Consider the following 18,064-nt stretch of genomic DNA (forward strand, 5'->3'; position numbering starts at 1 on the left):
GGCCACTTTAATACTCTGCCAGTGTTCTTCTTGAAGTCAGATTGTTTGAAGGTATTATTGGGTGAGATTAGAATCAATTAAAACCTATGATGAAGGAACTATGCAGAGTCAATCACTTTGGAAATGGAGGGAGAGAAATGTTAGCATGGAAAACGTTGGTGCCCTCTTGCATAATTTACATTTATTTGTACCTTGAGCTTATAGATTTTACTCTGTTATTTTTTAACCTAAATGTTGGGCTAGAGCAATATGATAAAATAATTTCCACACTGATCTATAATTGAAAACTGTATAGGAAGGAACTGTAGATGCTGGTTTATACTGAAGATAGTCACAAATTGCCAAAGTAACACAGCAGGTCAGGCAGCATCTCGGGAGTAAAATAATGGGTGACGTTATGGTTTGTAACCCTTCTTCAGACACTCTATATTGAAAATTCTTAATTGAAAACTCTTTATTTTTGTCTTTTGTTTAAAATGTAATGCAAATAATCTGTTTAGCAAAGCTTTTCAATGATCTGTTGATTTTCCAGGTAAATACTGTGGACCTGGATTTCAGCGGGAAAAGGTTATAGAATCAGAGAGCAATGAAGTCACTGTTCAGTTCATGAGTGGGATTCACATCTCTGGTCGAGGGTTCCTTGTGTCATATTCTACATCAAATGAATCAGGTATGTTCGTAGTATTTCACATTACAGTATTACCTGTTCATACCATTTCTATTTCACTGATTTATTTTATATCAACTCACTGTTCTTCTGTGACAAAATCTCTTTCAGAGACGAAGGATTTCAGTCAAAAACATAGTTCAGTGAATTAATAAATGTAATAAATGGTGAGATTAAAATCGTGCATTTAAAAAAACAAATTTGACTTCAGGCAGCATTTAGTGGTGTTCCTATCTTAATGGGCTTGTACTATGAGGAAGAACAGGATCTGAGGTAGTACACATGTTTATTGCAGCTTCTGCTGCATGCTTTATTATAACTGCTGTTAAATGAATCATGCATAGCAGTGCTTTCATGTATAAGTAGTGAGATTAATGTGAGATTAAATTAGGAACTAAAGTCTGCTGGGACTGAATTGAAATGGATTAAATAGAAAAAATCTAGATCGGAGGAGGAATAATAATAATTGCCTCACTTTATCTTGTCACAATGAAATGCTTCAGTGCTGTACATTACAACTTGTAAGCAAATGGAGAAACGATTTTGTAGCAACTCGGTTCTGCATGTAGTGAAAAAGATGCATTCTCTGCACTTGCCTACCGTGTAGTCATAGTTGAGTGGAAATTTTTCAAAGCTAAGAATTGTGTAGAAAAATTCTTAAATATTGATAACTTCAGCAAATCTATTGAGCTTGGCTTGATTGTTATAAAGACACTAAGTTCTGGAAATACATAGCTGGTCAGACGGCATCTGTAAAATATAAAATGTTACCTTTCAATTCCGTACAGAAAACAGAAAATCAAGTTACTTATCAGCAACAGAGAAGGGAGGGGAGGAATATCTTGAGTGTTTGCAGGATTTTTTTGTTTTTATATCAGTTTTCCAACAGCTGCAGTATTAAAAAAAAATCATTCACTTTTGTGAATATTTTCTGTGATTGGAAGTAGTAAAAGCAAGGCACCGATTCCCTATATCAATTTTCATTCACGATTTCAATACAACTTTTCTTTGCTAGTCTGCTTTTATCCCTGTAGTCCTTCACTGAAGTGTTTTGCTTCTGTTAAATTATATTAGAGTGCATTATCAAATCTTGAGGCAATGAAAATGAACCATGAAATACAATGTACTTGAAGGCAAATTGTGATTACACAGTATGTGGCATCGAAATCATGTGTGCACTTATGGTGCACCACATCCTAATGTGTGACTGTTGAGTTCCCCCTGCACTGTAACCATATCCACAATTACATGGTGTGTTGGGCAGTCACAGCTGCTGAGATCCAGCTGGATTCTTCATTGGCACCCATTCCTTTCACACTCATTTCTAATTGCCATGTCTCTCGGCTTCTCATAAGTCATCAAGTGAGAAATTATATGCTAGTCTTCGAATATTTCAATCCAAAAATGGAATGCATCAGCTTGTTCTTCACATTATATTGCATTGTTCGGCTTGTGTTATAAGATACTGCAAATGAGTTGGATGAAGTTCATAGTAATCATTCCAGGCAAACTAGATCCTGGAGCCCTTGTCAGGTAGTGTATGTAATCCACCTACATTTTTTTTTATCTTCAAAGAATATTTTTTTCGAAACTTAAATACCTTGATCATGAATGGTTAGCCCAGTAGGATTTTCTGGTTTACCAAGATATTACCAAATAAGAATTAAGGACCTCTTGGAATTGGAGCCTTTAAATGAACATGTCTTCAATGACGTTACAATAGTTTATAAGAGAGGTATTTAAATTGGGTTCATGTGCAGATTCAGGGAAACATGGAGCATGATTTAGTTGCTGATTCTGTAATTCTGATTGTATAAGAGCAGCTCGAAGATCCAGCCTCTCCAGCTTGCTCCATATTCACTAAAATCATGATCAATCCAATTTGGCCTCAACACCATCTTCCTGCTCTCACCACATATCCCCTGCCTTCTTTGTAGTTTGAATGTCTGTCAACGTCCATATGCATGGTTCAATGGGGTAACAAATTCCAAAGATTCACAACCTTGAAAGAATAATTGCCTCCTCCATCTGAAATGGACAATCCGTTATCCTGAAACTGTACCTCCAAGATCTAGAGGAGACATCTCTTTAGCATTAAGCTTGTTAATCTCCCTCAGAATCTTTTATGATTCATTAAATCACTTCTCGTTCTTTACCAATGAGACTACACCCCTTTCAAGCGCCATCACTTTCTTCCCAGGGATCAACTTTGCTCTGGGCTGCCAACGCAAGGATATCATTCTTTAAATACAAAGACTCGAATTTTTCATAGTATTCCTGGTGCAATTCTACCAGCAACCTATAGAGTGGTATCAAAATCAAAACTTCTTTACACTTACATAGTAATGACCCTCCTTTGCCCCCACACTGAAAGTTACCAGACCAGAATCCAGACCCCCAGATCAATTCCTACCAGAAGGGTCCTGACCTGAAACGTCACCACTCCATATTCTCCTGAGATGTTGCCTGACCCACTGAGTTACTCCACACTTTGTGCCTTTCTTTGTAAACCAGTATCTTGAGTTCCTTCTATCTCTACCTCTCAAATCCTACCATCGGAGCTGTGGAATTTAAATTTAAATTCCGTTAATAGCCTAAAATTTGGGAAGTTTTTGGTAAAGTTATATCCAAAGTGATTTAAAAATATATGCCCTTGAAAAGGAATTACAGTACAATTTTTAAGAAAGTTACAGTGTTTAATAAAGAACTATAAAAATTACTTTAAAACATGCAATGTCTTTTATTTAGCTAGTCACAATGTACTTCAGCAATGAAAGCATCTGACTCCTTGTCACACTCTACCTCTTTCCTTTAGGCTGGCTGTACTGCAGTAGTTTCAGGTAGAAACATATAGCTCGGCATCAAATTGTGGCCACCAGTCTTTTAACTTCTGGCTGGTTGCCTTCCTGAATATGCAACTACAACAGTGCAAATGATGTCTGAATAGATCTTACTTCATTAAGCACCTAAGTGCATCCGTAAGCGGATATCCATACAGGAGGAAATCAGGCTATCACTGTTGCTAAATTAATTCTTAGTCATACAGCACAGAAACAGGCCCTTTGGGTCAACTCATCCATGCCGACCAAGATGCCCTATCTAAACTAATCCCATTTGCCTGCGTTTGCCCAAAATCCCTCTCAACTTTTCCTATCCATGTATCTGCCCAAATCTTTTTAAAATGTTGTTATTATACCTACCTCAACTACTTTCTCCACAGCTTATTCCAGTCTTCATTGCTTTGGGAGGCAGAAAAGCGCATGATCTCAATAAATATTTGCTGCTTTTCAGAAAGATGATTTGGGAGCAAATAGAATAATCTTCCACTTTGAAATCGTTATAGCATCAAGCTTTGCTATCTGTGACATTAAATGTGGTAGAGTTATCTGTGGCCACTTAGCTGCAAATTGATTTGACATTTGAAGGAAATCTCTGCAGTAACACCGCGACTTTCCCATTTCCTGTATTGATTGTCCTATGACCTCCGAGCTGAACTGCATTATTAGTGCTAATTGCGGCATATTTAACAGCAGTGTTTAGAGCTGATGTCCACTGGGAACTAAATTGAGTCTGAGCAACTTATGTCTTAACAGCTGCAGAAGCCCCGACAGATGGGATACAATCTGTGGCTTCCAGATGCAAACCCATACCGCTCAAACACAAGAAAGCACACTATATCCTATCCTTTTAAATTTGTCTTGTCTCTATTTGAATTAAGTAATAAAGAAAAATAAGACTTTTCAAAAAAAAAGTCAGGATGTGTATTTGCAAAGAACATTGAATTATCAGAACACTAATATAAAACAACAGTGGAACAACACTCTATTGTTTAAATTTAATATGAAAGAATAAAACTTTAATGTTTTGGCTATCCTCATAATACAAGATATTAGCCAGTGCATTTTGCCTTTGGGTGAGAACGTTGGGTGTATCATTCTAAACACTTGACCAAAAAGAACCGAGAAATGCAATTTGCAAAGGAATTTGGGCATCTTCAATTTTCATTCAGATTTCTTGCCTCTGCTATTTTGCGATTGTAACCTAGATGACACTTCAGTGAACTATCTAGGATGTAATAATCTGTTGAAGATCTTATCTTTCATACGAGTCGTTGCTTTGAAACTCCATTTACCCAATCAGATGAATGCAGCAGACCTTAATCAAATATGAAGAGGAGGGCATTCCATTTATCCTTCATCAACCCTTCTTCCCCCCCCCCCCCCCCCCCCTCCCCCGGTGTTCAGGTCAGCATTTAAAACTCAGCCAACAATGGTATAAGATAAATTTTGGCCAAAAACCACACTCCTGTTTGTGGAACCTGCTGCGCAGAAATGAAATCTTATTAAGTCTTGAAATTAAGTCTTGCGCCATAACTGTGACTATGTATTTCATAAACTGTGAAGTACTTACGGATTTTTTAGGTCGTGAGGAGGTGTATATAAAAGCAAGTTGATCCTGCATCATCTTCACTTTACTAACTGATGTGCTGTGTATTTTCTATTTTTTACAATACAATATGATAGAACTTTACTTATCCCCAGAGGGAAATCGGTCTGCCAACAGTCATGAAACACAACAAGATACATGAAACATGAAATTAAAGTGATGAGTGGGAAGTTCAGGATTGGGGATGTGCAAAGATGGTGGGGGGGGGGGGGGGGGGGGTGGGGGGAAGGGGAAAGAGAGTCAGCCTACACCACGCCAGAAGTTGGAGAATATGTACAGTTTGATAGCCACAGGGAAAAAGGATCTCCTGTGGCATTCTGTGCTGCATCTTGGTGGAACCAGTCTGTTGCTGAAGGTGGTCCTCAGGTTGACCAGTGCGGTCATGGAGGGGGTGAGCTGTATCGTCCAAGATGCAAGTTTGAGGAGCATCCTCCCCTCCAAGACCACCTTCAAAGAAACCAACTCTACTCCCAGGATGGAGCCAGCCTTCCTGATGAGCTTGTTGATTCTATTGGTGTCTGCGCCCTTCACCCTGCTACCCCAGCACACGACAGCGTGGAAGATGGTTCTGGCCACCACCAATTGATAGAACATCTGCTTAATTCTGTTACTTGCAATTTAAACCTTTATTTGGCCTCTCCTGTTTTTTTTATCAAAGCTTCATCTTCTTGGTTGTGGTCTTTCTCTATTTCTTCCAAATGTTTGTTCTTAACATGGCAGCCTAGGCTGTGATGGCCTGTGGTTTAGTTGACTGTGCAGGGAATCATAATAATCTGGACCGGTGGGGATTTGTGGTTGCTGGATAATTGTTTACCATCATTTTCCTTCAATTAGGGATGAGATCTTTGTAGCATTACTGCCAACTTAGCTGAGATCAGCCAGATTTTTATTGTATGATCATATATGCTGTGAACACGTAAACATGAAATAAAAGACTAAGTAAATAATTTATTTATGGAAATATTTAAACCAAAACTTTTGACAAATGCAAGGCACAGGAGTGTCTCCACTTATTACTTCCCAGCTTCTGTCACCCTGCCCTCACCCAACTGATTCCACCTGCCAATCAACCCTCCTCACATGTAACTACCTTTCGCTTGCTGCTTTTGCCCATGCTCCCCTGCCTGTTTCTATTGGCTATCTCCTCTCTACACCTTTAGTCTAAATTAAGGATCTCCACCCGAAATGTTGACTGTCCATTTCCCTCCACCGATGTTACCTGATCTGCTGGGTTCCTCCAGCACCTCTTTTTTTTCAAATGCAGACCTTCCTGTACAAGTTTTTTTTTTGTATAAGCTCAAGTTTGCTCTGTTTAAAGCTTCCTTTTGGCACTTACAAAAATTATTGTTATTTTAAAATTGATGTTGATTAGTTAGTTCACTGGAGTGGTGCGTAGACTCCAATATTCTGTGTCCTGGAGGAGTAAGGCACAGTGGCGCATGGTAGAGCTGCTGCCTTACAGAGCTGGCAGCGCCAGAGACCTGGGTTCGATCCCAACAACGGGTGCTGTCTATGTAGTATGTGCGTTCTCCCCGTGACCTGCGTGGGTTTTCTCCGAGATCTTCGGTTTCCTCCCACACTCCAAAGACGTACAGCTATGTCGATTAATTGGCTCGGTGGGCCAAAGAGCCTGTTTCCGCACTGTATCTCTAAACTAAACTAAAGTACCATCGAGGATTATAGAGTTATGCAGTGTGGAATCAGCCCTCAGTCCACACTGGTCATCAAACATCTGGTTATACTAATTCCTATTTATTCTCTTCACACACTCCCATCAACGCTACCAAAATTCTATCACTCACCTCCACAATAGGGATAGTGTAAAGTGGCCATTTGACTTACAAATCCCTACTTCTCTGGGTTTAGGAGTAAACTGGAGCACCTGGAGGAAGACAACAGGGAAGGCATTTAAACCACACAAACAGAACCAGAGGTCAGAATATGGGTCATTGAACTGTAGTTTTTCCAATGGTGAGGGACTTGTTCTGAGTTAGACATTGTCTTGTGGGAAGGGCTACAGAATTAGGTCTCTTGGCCATTCAAAATTATTTTGTCGTCAGTAAAATGTCAGCAGGTAGTAATTAACTAATCTATATACTAAATCTCTCATTCGTTTGTTTGTTAGTTCCTGAATTACAGCCAAATCTACACAATAGCGTGACAATTTCAGGCCCATCTTACTCACGGTCGTCCCTTTGGTGCTAATGGAAGAAGTTTCATTGAAATTGGTGTTATATTTTAAAAGTTATTCACATTTTAAAGTTTAAATCTATGTCCTAGGGAGGGAGGGCAGGTTGGAGGGAGGGAGGGAGGGAGGGAGGAGGAGAGGGAGAGGGAGAGGGAGAGGGAGAGGGGAGGGAGGGGGGGATGAGGGGGATGGAGTGGGGGGGAAGGTGGGGAGAGAGGGAAGGGGAGGGGTGGAGAGGAGGGAGGGGTAGAGAGGGGATGGGGAGGGGGGGCAGGAGAGGGTGGTGCACCAATGCAGGAGAGGTTTGGGCCCAAGTGTACACTAATTCTCATTTCCCACTAGGAAATTCATAGGGCAAGCTTAAGTGCGTTTTCCACAAATGTTTATTCCTTTACTAATTTGGATACATGTTCCAACCTCTGGAATAAACAGTGTAAAGGGGTCCTTGCTAGGAGAGCATATCAGAAATGGCAGTTTTGTTCATTTGTTAATGAATCATTTGGGCATGTATGTTGCATTGAAATTTATTTTGATTTTAATATATTCTACTTGCTGAGGGCTATATACAAAGCTATCACTCAGCGTACATCCTAATGCTTGACTTTGCAAACATTACTTTGCGTCATCTTTTATTTGCAAGTCCGGGGCTTCTGTCACTGAAAAATGTACTTGTCTGTGTGCAATTGTCAGGCTTCACATTGAGAGCAATCAGATTATGTCAGTCAGACTGTGATTGGCACTTAGGAAATATGAGCACAGCCAGCAATACATCTTAGTCACTCAGACATTGTCCTTTAGGTAGGAAATATGAGAAGATATAAATCCATCCATTAACAGCGTAATCTCGGAGCCCTGTCTGACCTTGCATGAGCATTATCGGTTGCTTGTCTTTTCATTTGGCATACTTCAATTTATCATTTTGGTCTATGATACCTTTGCTATTCTATTGGGAAACTAAATTATACTGTGTATGGTTTATAAAATACCAGTCTATAAAATGAAGTGTATTTTGTGTTGTAAGTCTATGATTTGTGGTTGCTAGGTTTACATTAATCTTTGTATTGCTTTTTCGTCTGCTAAATTGTGCACATAGCCTTTCACGACTGGTCTTGAAGTAGATGTACAGAGGAGAGTGGTGTGATGTGATTTGACTGCTGCTGTTCTACCTGCCTCCTTTTCTTTGTTTAACTCCAACTGATGGAGGACTGGAAATAGAAAATACATAGAAAATAGGTGCAGGAATATGCCATTTGGACCTTCGAGCCAGCACCGCAAATGAATTGTGTGAAAGCTGGTGGGCCCAGAAGTTGGTTTGGACTGATACTTCACTATGTTGGGCTGTAGGGCCTTTTCCTATGGTGTGCTGTTCTATGTTCAAGATACTCCTGTTGTATTTGCAGTTTGTTTAGCAGTAAGGATGAGCCAATTTACCTTGCATTACATGGGTAAGGAAGAGCCTTATTGAGTTTCTCTTCTGCATGATTGTTTTCTAAGTCATGGGGTATTGCTTTTACCAAAGAAGCTTAATAGCTGCTAAGGTGCATGATGTGCAATGTTTTAAGTCGGTTTAGTACAGTAAAGAAAGTAGAGCTATGTAGAATTATTTGAATTTCAAGAATGTCATAATTTGAATGTAGACCTACACTCAGTTACTTTAATATTTCATAAATTAATGAAGGGATAGAGGAGCATAACAAAGCAAATGTGAGACCAGAACAGTGACCACCTGGCTGTGTATGCAGAAAATGTGTAAAATTATTCATGCATTTTTGCTTCTATCCTTATGGAAGAGAGGGCTGATATACATATTCACACCCAGGAGAAAGAATGTCAAGCTTGGAAATAATATTTGTTTTTCTTGAATGACCACACACTATAGAAAAGCTGAACCGTGAGTTCCTTTAGCATTCAGTTACATTAGAATGTGGAGCATGAAGGCAGGCTCATTAGTCCAGTGAATCTGCTGGCTGATGGCCAGCGGAGGAGTCACCAGGGTAGGTGGTTTGCCTGCCAAATCCTCAGTGGGTGTTGCTTTGTTAGGATATCAGGAATAGTCATCACTGGAAAATGTATATACTTTAATTGGAACAAACTTGATTCTATAAACCCATAAGAACCAGTGTTTCAACTAGCAGACGTTGAAGAAGCATCAGTGGTTTCAAAGCTATTGTTTGAAGCAACTAAATAATTACCACTACTGGAATTCTAACTCAAATGAGATGAGAGAGAAAAATTCAGTTTTAGCGTAGGTACTTTTTGCATAACCTGTCTTGGTGTGGTTGTGATAAACTTTGGCTGAGAACTGATGAGCATTCTGATGGAATGACTTCCACCAGCCCTTTGCACCTTCTACGTGGAAGCACTGAAGTGACAATAAAAAGATTAGAAGCTCAGTCTATAGATGGTATGTTGCTTAAGACTGCACCAGATTATTACAAAGTACCCAAGAATGTAAATAAACCACGGCAGAACTTTCACAGTGAAAGATAAGGATTTGGGAGTGTTGTAGAGCAGGGATCTAGGAGTGCAGAGTCATAGTTATTTGAAAGTGGCATCGCGGCTCGATAGGATGGTGAAGAAGGCTTTTGGTTAATTGTCCTTCATCAATCAAGTATTGAGTATACAAGTTGGGATGTTATGTTACAGCTATCAAGTTGTTGGTGAGACCACATTTGGAGTATTGTGTTTAGTTTTGCTCATTCTGCTATAGGAAGAATGTCTTTCGGAAGAATGCAGAGAATATTTACAAGGATGATCCCAGGATTTGAGGGTCTAAGTTACAGGAAGACATTGGGCAGTCTAGGACTTTACTCCTTGGAGCACAGGAGGCTAAAGGGGTGATCTTATAGAGGTGTATGAGATCATGAGAGGAATAGGGTTGATGCACAGTCTTTTGCCCAGGGTAGAGGAATCAAGAACCTGAGGACATAAGTTTAAGGGGAGAGGGGAAAGGTTTAATGGGAACCTGAGGGGCAATGTTTTCACACAGAGGATTGTGGGTTTATGGATGCCAGAAAAGGTAGTTAAGGCATGTATTCTAACAGCATTTGAAAGACACTTGGACAGGTACGTGGATGGTAGGTTTAGAGGGATAAGGGCCAAATGCGAGAAAATGGACCTAACTTAGATTGGACATCTTTGTTGTCGTGGATGAGTTGGGCCAAGAGGAATGTTTCCATGCTGTATGACACCAAGTTCCTTATGAACATCGTTGCTACCAATCTCTCACTATTGAAATTCACCATTCCAGAATTGACAAATCTCATTCTTTCATGACACTCCCCCCACCTTCATTCACGGAATTAATACCAACAGATCAGTTGAGAATGATTGCATCCATTTGTTAATCTAAGTTGACTCTGCTCCAACCTACTATTCTACTCAAGATGATCTGTTATCAGTTGCTAAACATTTTAACTCCTCCTCCCATTCCCACACTGTACTTTCTGTCCTCGGCCTCCTCCATTGTCAGAGTGAGGCCCAGCGCAAATTGGATGAACATCACCTTATATTTCGCTTGCGCAGCTTACACCCCAGAGGTATGAACTTTGATTTCTCCAAGTAACTCTTGCTTTCCTTCTCTCTCCATCCCTCCCCTTCCCAGTTCTCTGACCAGTCTTACTGTCTCCAACTACATTTTGTCTGTTTGCTTTGTTGTTACCTTCTCCCAGCTAACAATGATCTATTATACATTTTCCTTGATCTCCATTCCCTTTGTACTATTTCCACGCCTTACACTTCCTTATCTATGTATCTCCCTCACCCAAGTCATCAGTCTGAAGAAGGGTCTTGACCCGAAACGTTACCCTTTCCTTCTCTCCAGAGATGCTGCCTGTCCCGCTGAGTTACTCCAGCACTTTGTGTCTATGTTCTGTTATAACATCCTTTTTTAATAAATTCCAGCATGTTTCCCTACTACTGCGATTAGGCTAACAAGTTTGGTAATTCCATGTCTTCTTTCACTGCTCTTAGAAAAAAATTCTACCTTCAGACCACAGAAACAATTCCACAATCTAACGAACCTTGTAGTAGACCAAACCACCCTATATCTTCATCCTAGCAAAGCTCTGGGTTGTAGATCAGCAAGTCCCAAGGATTTATCAGCCTACAATTTCTGGTGATTTTTTTGACTAATAGCCATTTCCTTCATTTCTTCATTCTAATCAGTTCCTTGATTCTCTGTTCTATCTGGATGGTTCATGTTGTAATATATAAGACAAGGGGGATGTTGTGATATTGCTGGGACTACTTTGTGTATCCAAGGACTACTTTGTATGCCTGTGTATATAAGTGGTTGGTGTGATTAGGCGGTCATTCTGGATCCAGGCGGCCTTGGAATAAACAGCCTGGAGTACAAGCTGCACCATGATAACATCTTAAACATGTGCACTCGTGGTCCGTCCAGAGTCACAACAAAGGTACAACAGGTACCGGACCACGAAGAACAACATGGTGGCAGCGGCTTGGTGTTTCGCCTAGGGAGGGAATGAAGCATGCCCGAGCAGAAAAGGTTAAAAAGAAGAAAAAAAAGAAGAAAAAAAAAGCTCTGAAGGGAAACAAAACAAAAGAAAAGTTTCCAGCTCGGTATGGGACGTTTGGAGTGCATCCCGACAGGGCCAGTGTGAGTTGGTATAGTTACCTGCTCAGTAGTCGGCGCCGAGTTGCCGACGTGACGCTGCAAGCTGCTGAGGGAGGTGCGTTTAGGCCCGAGATTAGAAGCCTGCGACTGCTTCGCGGGGGAGAGACCGGGAGACCCGACACACACGGAGATGTGCGGTGACCGGGGAAGACCGGGAGACCCGACACACACGGAGATGTGCGGTGACCGGGGAAGACCGGGAGACCCGACACACACGGAGATGTGCGGTGACCGGGGAAGACCGACACCCATGGAGGTGTGCGGCAACAGGGGAAGACCGGGAGACCCGACACACACGGAGATGTGCGGTGACCGGGGAAGACCGGGAGACCCGACACACACGGAGATGTGCGGTGACCGGGGAAGACCGACACCCATGGAGGTGTGCGGCAACAGGGGAAGGCCGGGAGACCCGACACACACGGAGATGTGCGGTGACCGGGGAAGACCGGGAGACCCGACACACACGGAGATGTGCGGTGACCGGGGAAGACCGACACCCACGGAGGTGTGCGGCAACCGGAGGAGACCGGGAGACCCGACACCCACGGAGGTGTGCGGTGACCGGGGAAGACCGACACCCACGGAGGTGTGCGGCGACCAGTAAGACCGACACCCACGGAGGTGTGCGGCGACCGGGGGAGGCTGACACCCACGGAGGTGTGCGGCGACCGGGAGAGCCCTGGAGGAGACCGACACCCACGGAGGTGTGCGGCAACCGGGAGAGCCCCGGGGGAGGCTGACACCTACGGAGGTGTGCGGCGACCGGAGAAACCAACCACCCGCGGAGGTGCGGCGGCCGGTAAGGCCGAGGCACTGCGTACTTACCCAGGCGCGTCGACCGTAGAGTCGGGACGGCCCTGGGCCCGAGGCAGCGGCAGCGCGTTCGAATTTGAGCGGCAGCTGCCGGGAGCACCTATGGGCGGAGCCGGGGAGCACCTGTGGGCGGAGCCGGGGAGCACCTGTGGGCGGGGCCAGCGGCAGCGCGTTCGAAAAGTTGAACGGCAGCTGCCGGGGAGCACTTGTGGGCGGGGCCAGCGCACCGCGATTACAGCAGTGGCAGCCCAGCAGTGGCAGCCCAGCAGTGGCAGCCCAGCAGTGGCAGGCAAATCATGGTGGTGGAGCATCTAGAGCCTACACTACGTTTGATCTACACAGCACGTCTTCTTGAGGGGAAGATATGGAACAAAATGAATATTTTGTGTTTAATGACCTGTGTAGTGATCTGTGTAATGAAAGCTTAATGTATTATATTTGATGCTTTTGTATAAATGTATATATCTGTGGAGTGACCACACGGAGTGAGTGACCACCCGGAGTGAGTGACCACACGGAGATGAGTGACCACACGGAGATGAGTGACCACCCGGCGATGAGTGAAATTCCGCAGAGGAGTGACCACCATGATGGCGAAAAAAAGCAATTGTGTTTAGTTGTGTTATTGGTTTTGTTTGCAAAAAGCAATGGTGTTTTGGTTTTGTTTGTTAAATATATTTTAGCCCTCGAATGGTAAAGAAAACAATTTTATATAAGACAAGGGGGATGTTGTAATATATAAGACAAGGGGGATGTTGTGATATTGCTGGGACTACTTTGTGTATCCAAGGACTACTTTGTATGCCTGTGTATATAAGTGGTTGGTGTGATTAGGCGGTCACTCTGGATGCAGGTGGCCACGGAATAAACAGCCTGGAGTTAAGCTCCACCATGATAACATCTTAAACATGTGTACTCGTGGTCCTTCCAGAGTCACAACAAAGGTACAACAAGTACCGGACCACGAAGAACAACAGTTCAGAGTGTCAAATCTTCAATTTCTGGGGTTTTGATGTCCATGTAGCAAACCAAGGTTCTGATTATTTTTAAATTCAGCTCAGTGATACATCTGCTAAGTAAGCCATTTAGATAGTGGTTGGGATGAAGTCACATATTTGAAAATCTCTTAATACAGTTCTTACTTCAACTAATCACTGCACGTGTTGGCAGTCACTGCATAGGGTGTAAGATTTGGCCATTCTAAGACTGGCCTGAAGTATGATATCAGGACACACCACGTAAACTACATTGTTTGCATTATATTCAAAGTAAGCTATTTGAGGTGGATATCAGAAATTTCCAAATTTCTTATCCTAGGCAGTATATTAATACACTTGAAACTGTGAGGTGGCTTATAGAGCAATTCCCTTTATGATGATATACAATGAAGGTCTAGTTCGTCTACACTGAGCCGAGCACCTACAAGACCACTTTATAAGGGTTATACCAGCAAGCGGTTGCAATTTTTAAATTATGTTTAAAGAAAGTGAGGTTGAAAATGTATTTGGATACTGCCTACGATGTGTGGTTTCATCAGTGAACAACCTCGACTTCTAACTCAATAGCAGTCAAAAGGTTAGGCTGACATCACAATGAAGCATAGAGGATGATTATGTGGTTAGATGTAGCATCGCTCAGTTAAGGCATTAAACTAAGACTCTAGACCCTCTCTAGTGAATATAAAAGTTACTATGACACTATTTCAACAAACAGCGGGGATGTTATTCAGGTACGCAATGCAATAATTGTTTGGTTAAAAAATAGTATTTTTGGTTATTAATGTATTCTGCCTGTAAAACCGTACTGCAAAGTTGCTGCATTTCTGTGTTGGGCATTGAAAACGCTACAATTGCTGTCAAATGCTGTGGAACAGACTACAGTTTCCTAAACTACAGTATAATTTCAAATCCTTTTATTGAAACCAGGCAACACCAACTTGGCTGTGTTGCAGTCAGTGGCCTCGGGTGAATTGGGCATTAATTTCCCGTAACTGTTTATAGTCATTATTAAAGTTAGACTTAGATTTGGAGCCCAGACTAAGACATATATTCCTGTCCTCTGGTTAATCAGAATAGACCTAAAAACATAAAGACTGGTGTAGTTGCTTCCCAAGCACAGTTTAGTTTTGTTTGTTTAGAGAGACAGCGCGGAAACAGGCCCTTTGGCCCATCGAGTCCTCACCAACCAGCGATCCCTGCATATTAACACTATCCTACACACACAAGGAGCAATTTACAATTTTACCAAGCCAATTAGCCTACAAGCCTGTACGTCTTTGGAGTGTGGGAGGAAACCGGAGCCCCCGGAGAAAAGCCGCCATATCACCGGGAGAACATACAAACTCCATATGGGATCGAACCTGGGTCTCTGGCGCTACAAGGCAGCAACTCTCCCACTGCGCCACTGTGCTGCCCAATGTTTGCCACTGAATGCTTCTTTGCTCAATTCTATCTCTGTGCTTGTGTCAAACAATTACATTTCTACCTGTTCCTTCTGGTATATGATCAACAATGTTTGAGTTAGCTAGTACACAGTTGCACTGATATTAGTAGACCTCTTGTAATTCGCGTTCGAGTTATCAAGTACTTGACATTTTTTCTCTTCTTGAAGGAATTCCTTTTTGTAGATGGTCTTGTATTTCTACTATTCAGGATGATTTAGACCTATTGGCGGTAAATTTATGATAGTTAGTTTGATGCCTTGTGGCAGAGATGAGCATTAAAATTTTAAGCAGGCCGCACTGGATATCTAAAGTTTGGAATATACTTTCTTCTGCCTAAAAATAAAGCTGAGTGATCCAGGAATTACAGCAGATTGTTCCTACACGCTCGGACATGGCTCTCTTTGTTCAAAGACGAGAGACAGGCAGATTGTCAACCCATCATCAGACACTCCCACTCTATCTTACATCAGTGATATTGAGGGCTTCAATTAAACGTTGCTGCCTTTGAAATGTGAGCACGCGGTTCACAAATTTATACCTCCTCGGCTGTCGTGTGAAGGGAATGCAAGAACGGAATGTTTAATAAATCAAGAGGAAATGAGAGAGTTGTGGCACCGGATAGTGAGGAGAAAATTGGCAAACAACGTGTGGCAGGCTGGGGCAGAAAATGTTAACAAAAGTATGCAGCACACAGAAAATCCAAGTTAGTAAGAAGTTTAACAGTCTTTATCTGAATGCATGTGGCATTTGCAATAAGGAAGATGGGTAGACAGCGCGGATAGCTATTATGGAGATATGGTTGCAGGATGACTATGCTGGGATGTTCAGTAGTGCAGATTACACACTATTCCAAAAGAAAATACCAAAGGGGAAAGAAGGCAAGGTAACATTGTTGATAAAGGAAGGTATCAGTGCAGTGTTATGTCATGATATGGAGGCGGTGGGCAATAATGTAGAATTAGTTTAGCCTGAAATCATTGGACCAAAATTACAGTTTTCAACTAAAATAAGGGCAATTCTAATGGTATGAATATGAAATTATCTATGATGGATTAGAAAGTAAGCACAGAAAATGGGGTCGGGAGATGAATGGCAGAAAATATACAAATAACTGGCCCATAACACTCAACAGGAATTTATCTCAATTGCAATAAGGGATTTCTTGAAGGGGCATCAAAGATAATATTAAATTGAGAAGTAGGACATACAAAGTGGCATGGAGTGGTGTTAGGACAATGGAATGGGAATGTTTTAGGATCCTGTAGCAAAAGAATAAAGAGCTCATAAGGAAGGTTTGTGTATAATATGAAAACAAACAGTAAAAGTACATTAATATTTAACTGGGAAGAATGTAATTACGGTTTTTATAGGAGCTCCATAGAAAAAGGCTGGTGAATTAATAACAGGAAACAAAGAATTGGCAAAGATGTCAAATCATTGTTTTGCATTGGTCTTCACTGTAAAAGATACTGTGAATATCCCAGAAAAAAAACAGATAAGCTAATTTCAAACAACAGGGAGGAATTTGCAAAAATCTAAATAGCAAGAGATAAAGTATTAAAGAAACTCATGGTGCTAAATGTGAATGAATTGCTAGGACCTAAAACACTCTTTCAGGTCAGCCAAAGATTCACATGCTCCTCCTCCAACCTTATCTACAGCATGTTGGTGATTTTGATTTGACACATGCTGACCCGTTTGTCCTCTGCCTTCATCATTGCTTGGAGGGGCTATATGCAAACTATAAGATCAACACCTTGTGTTTCAGTCCACAACCCAATGAACATTGAACTTTCCATTTTCAGGTCACCCAGCCTCCTTTGTTGTTTCTCCTTCTGATTTGCCATGGGCCATGGTTCAGTGAACCCCCCCCCCCCCCCCATCCCCTTCTCCTACTAACCCGCTCTCCCATGACCCAGTTTCATTCTCCACCTTCCATCTGGTTCCCTGTGTTCGTCACCCACGCACTTCATCAGCTGGGTCTCCTGTCCCCTCCCCTATTAGTTCCAATACCCATTTTCCTCCCTCATCAGGTTCGATCCTGACTACGGGTGCTGCACTGTAAGGAGTTTGTACGTTCTCCCCGTGACCTGCGTGGGTTTTCTCCGAGATCTTCGGTTTCCTCCCACACTCCAAAGACGTACAGGTATGTAGGTTAATTGGCTGGGTAAATGTAAAAATTGTCCCTAGTGGGTGTAGGATAGTGTTAATGTGCAGGGATCGCTGGGCGGCACGGACTTGGAGGGCCGAAAAGGCCTGTTTCCGGCTGTATATATATGATATGATATGATATGATATATCACCTTCCTTATTTAACAGATTCCAGCATTTGCAGCCTCCTGTGTCTCCACTTATTACCTTCCAGTTTCGGCCTTTGCTTCAACCTCTTCACCTTCTCTCCCACCCTACTCAACCTGCACCCTTTTCCTCTCAACTATTTCTACCTACTATCACCCACCAACCACTATCTCTCAATTCCACCCACCTGACTCCACCTGCTTATCATCCCCTCTTCACTATCGCTGCCAGCCCATGTCTCACCCTGCCCTCTCACCTCTTTATACTCTTTACACGCTCAGTTTTGATGCAGTGTCTTACCCTGAAATGTAGACCATCCTTCAGCTTCCATAACTGCTGCCTGATCCGCCAAGTTCGTTCAGCAGTGTGTTTCTTGTCCTAGCCAATATGGTTTTATGAAATGTAAATCATGTTTATCAAATGTGCTTGAATTCTGTAAGAATGTGATGGGGAGAATTGTCAACGGGCAGCCTGCAGGTATAATGTACATTATTCATATTTCCAAAAGGCATTTGACAAGATGCCATGTAAGATACTGGTGCATTAGTTCATACCCCAAAGTTGGAA

General features: G+C 42.2%; 1 protein-coding gene across 3 annotated transcripts in view; it reads left to right on the forward strand.

The window, feature by feature from the left end:
- dcbld2 (discoidin, CUB and LCCL domain containing 2) overlaps positions 1-18,064 on the forward strand; it is an 80,640-nt gene that overhangs the window by 11,716 nt on the left and 50,860 nt on the right. For all 3 annotated transcript variants that reach the window (XM_078409569.1, XM_078409571.1, XM_078409570.1), the window contains exon 3: positions 533-670. In XM_078409569.1, the coding sequence (XP_078265695.1) occupies positions 533-670 (138 nt within the window). The remainder of the gene's footprint in view (positions 1-532; positions 671-18,064) is intronic.

This window comes from Rhinoraja longicauda, chromosome 12 (genome assembly GCF_053455715.1).
Source record: "Rhinoraja longicauda isolate Sanriku21f chromosome 12, sRhiLon1.1, whole genome shotgun sequence".
Lineage (NCBI taxonomy): Eukaryota > Metazoa > Chordata > Chondrichthyes > Rajiformes > Arhynchobatidae > Rhinoraja > Rhinoraja longicauda.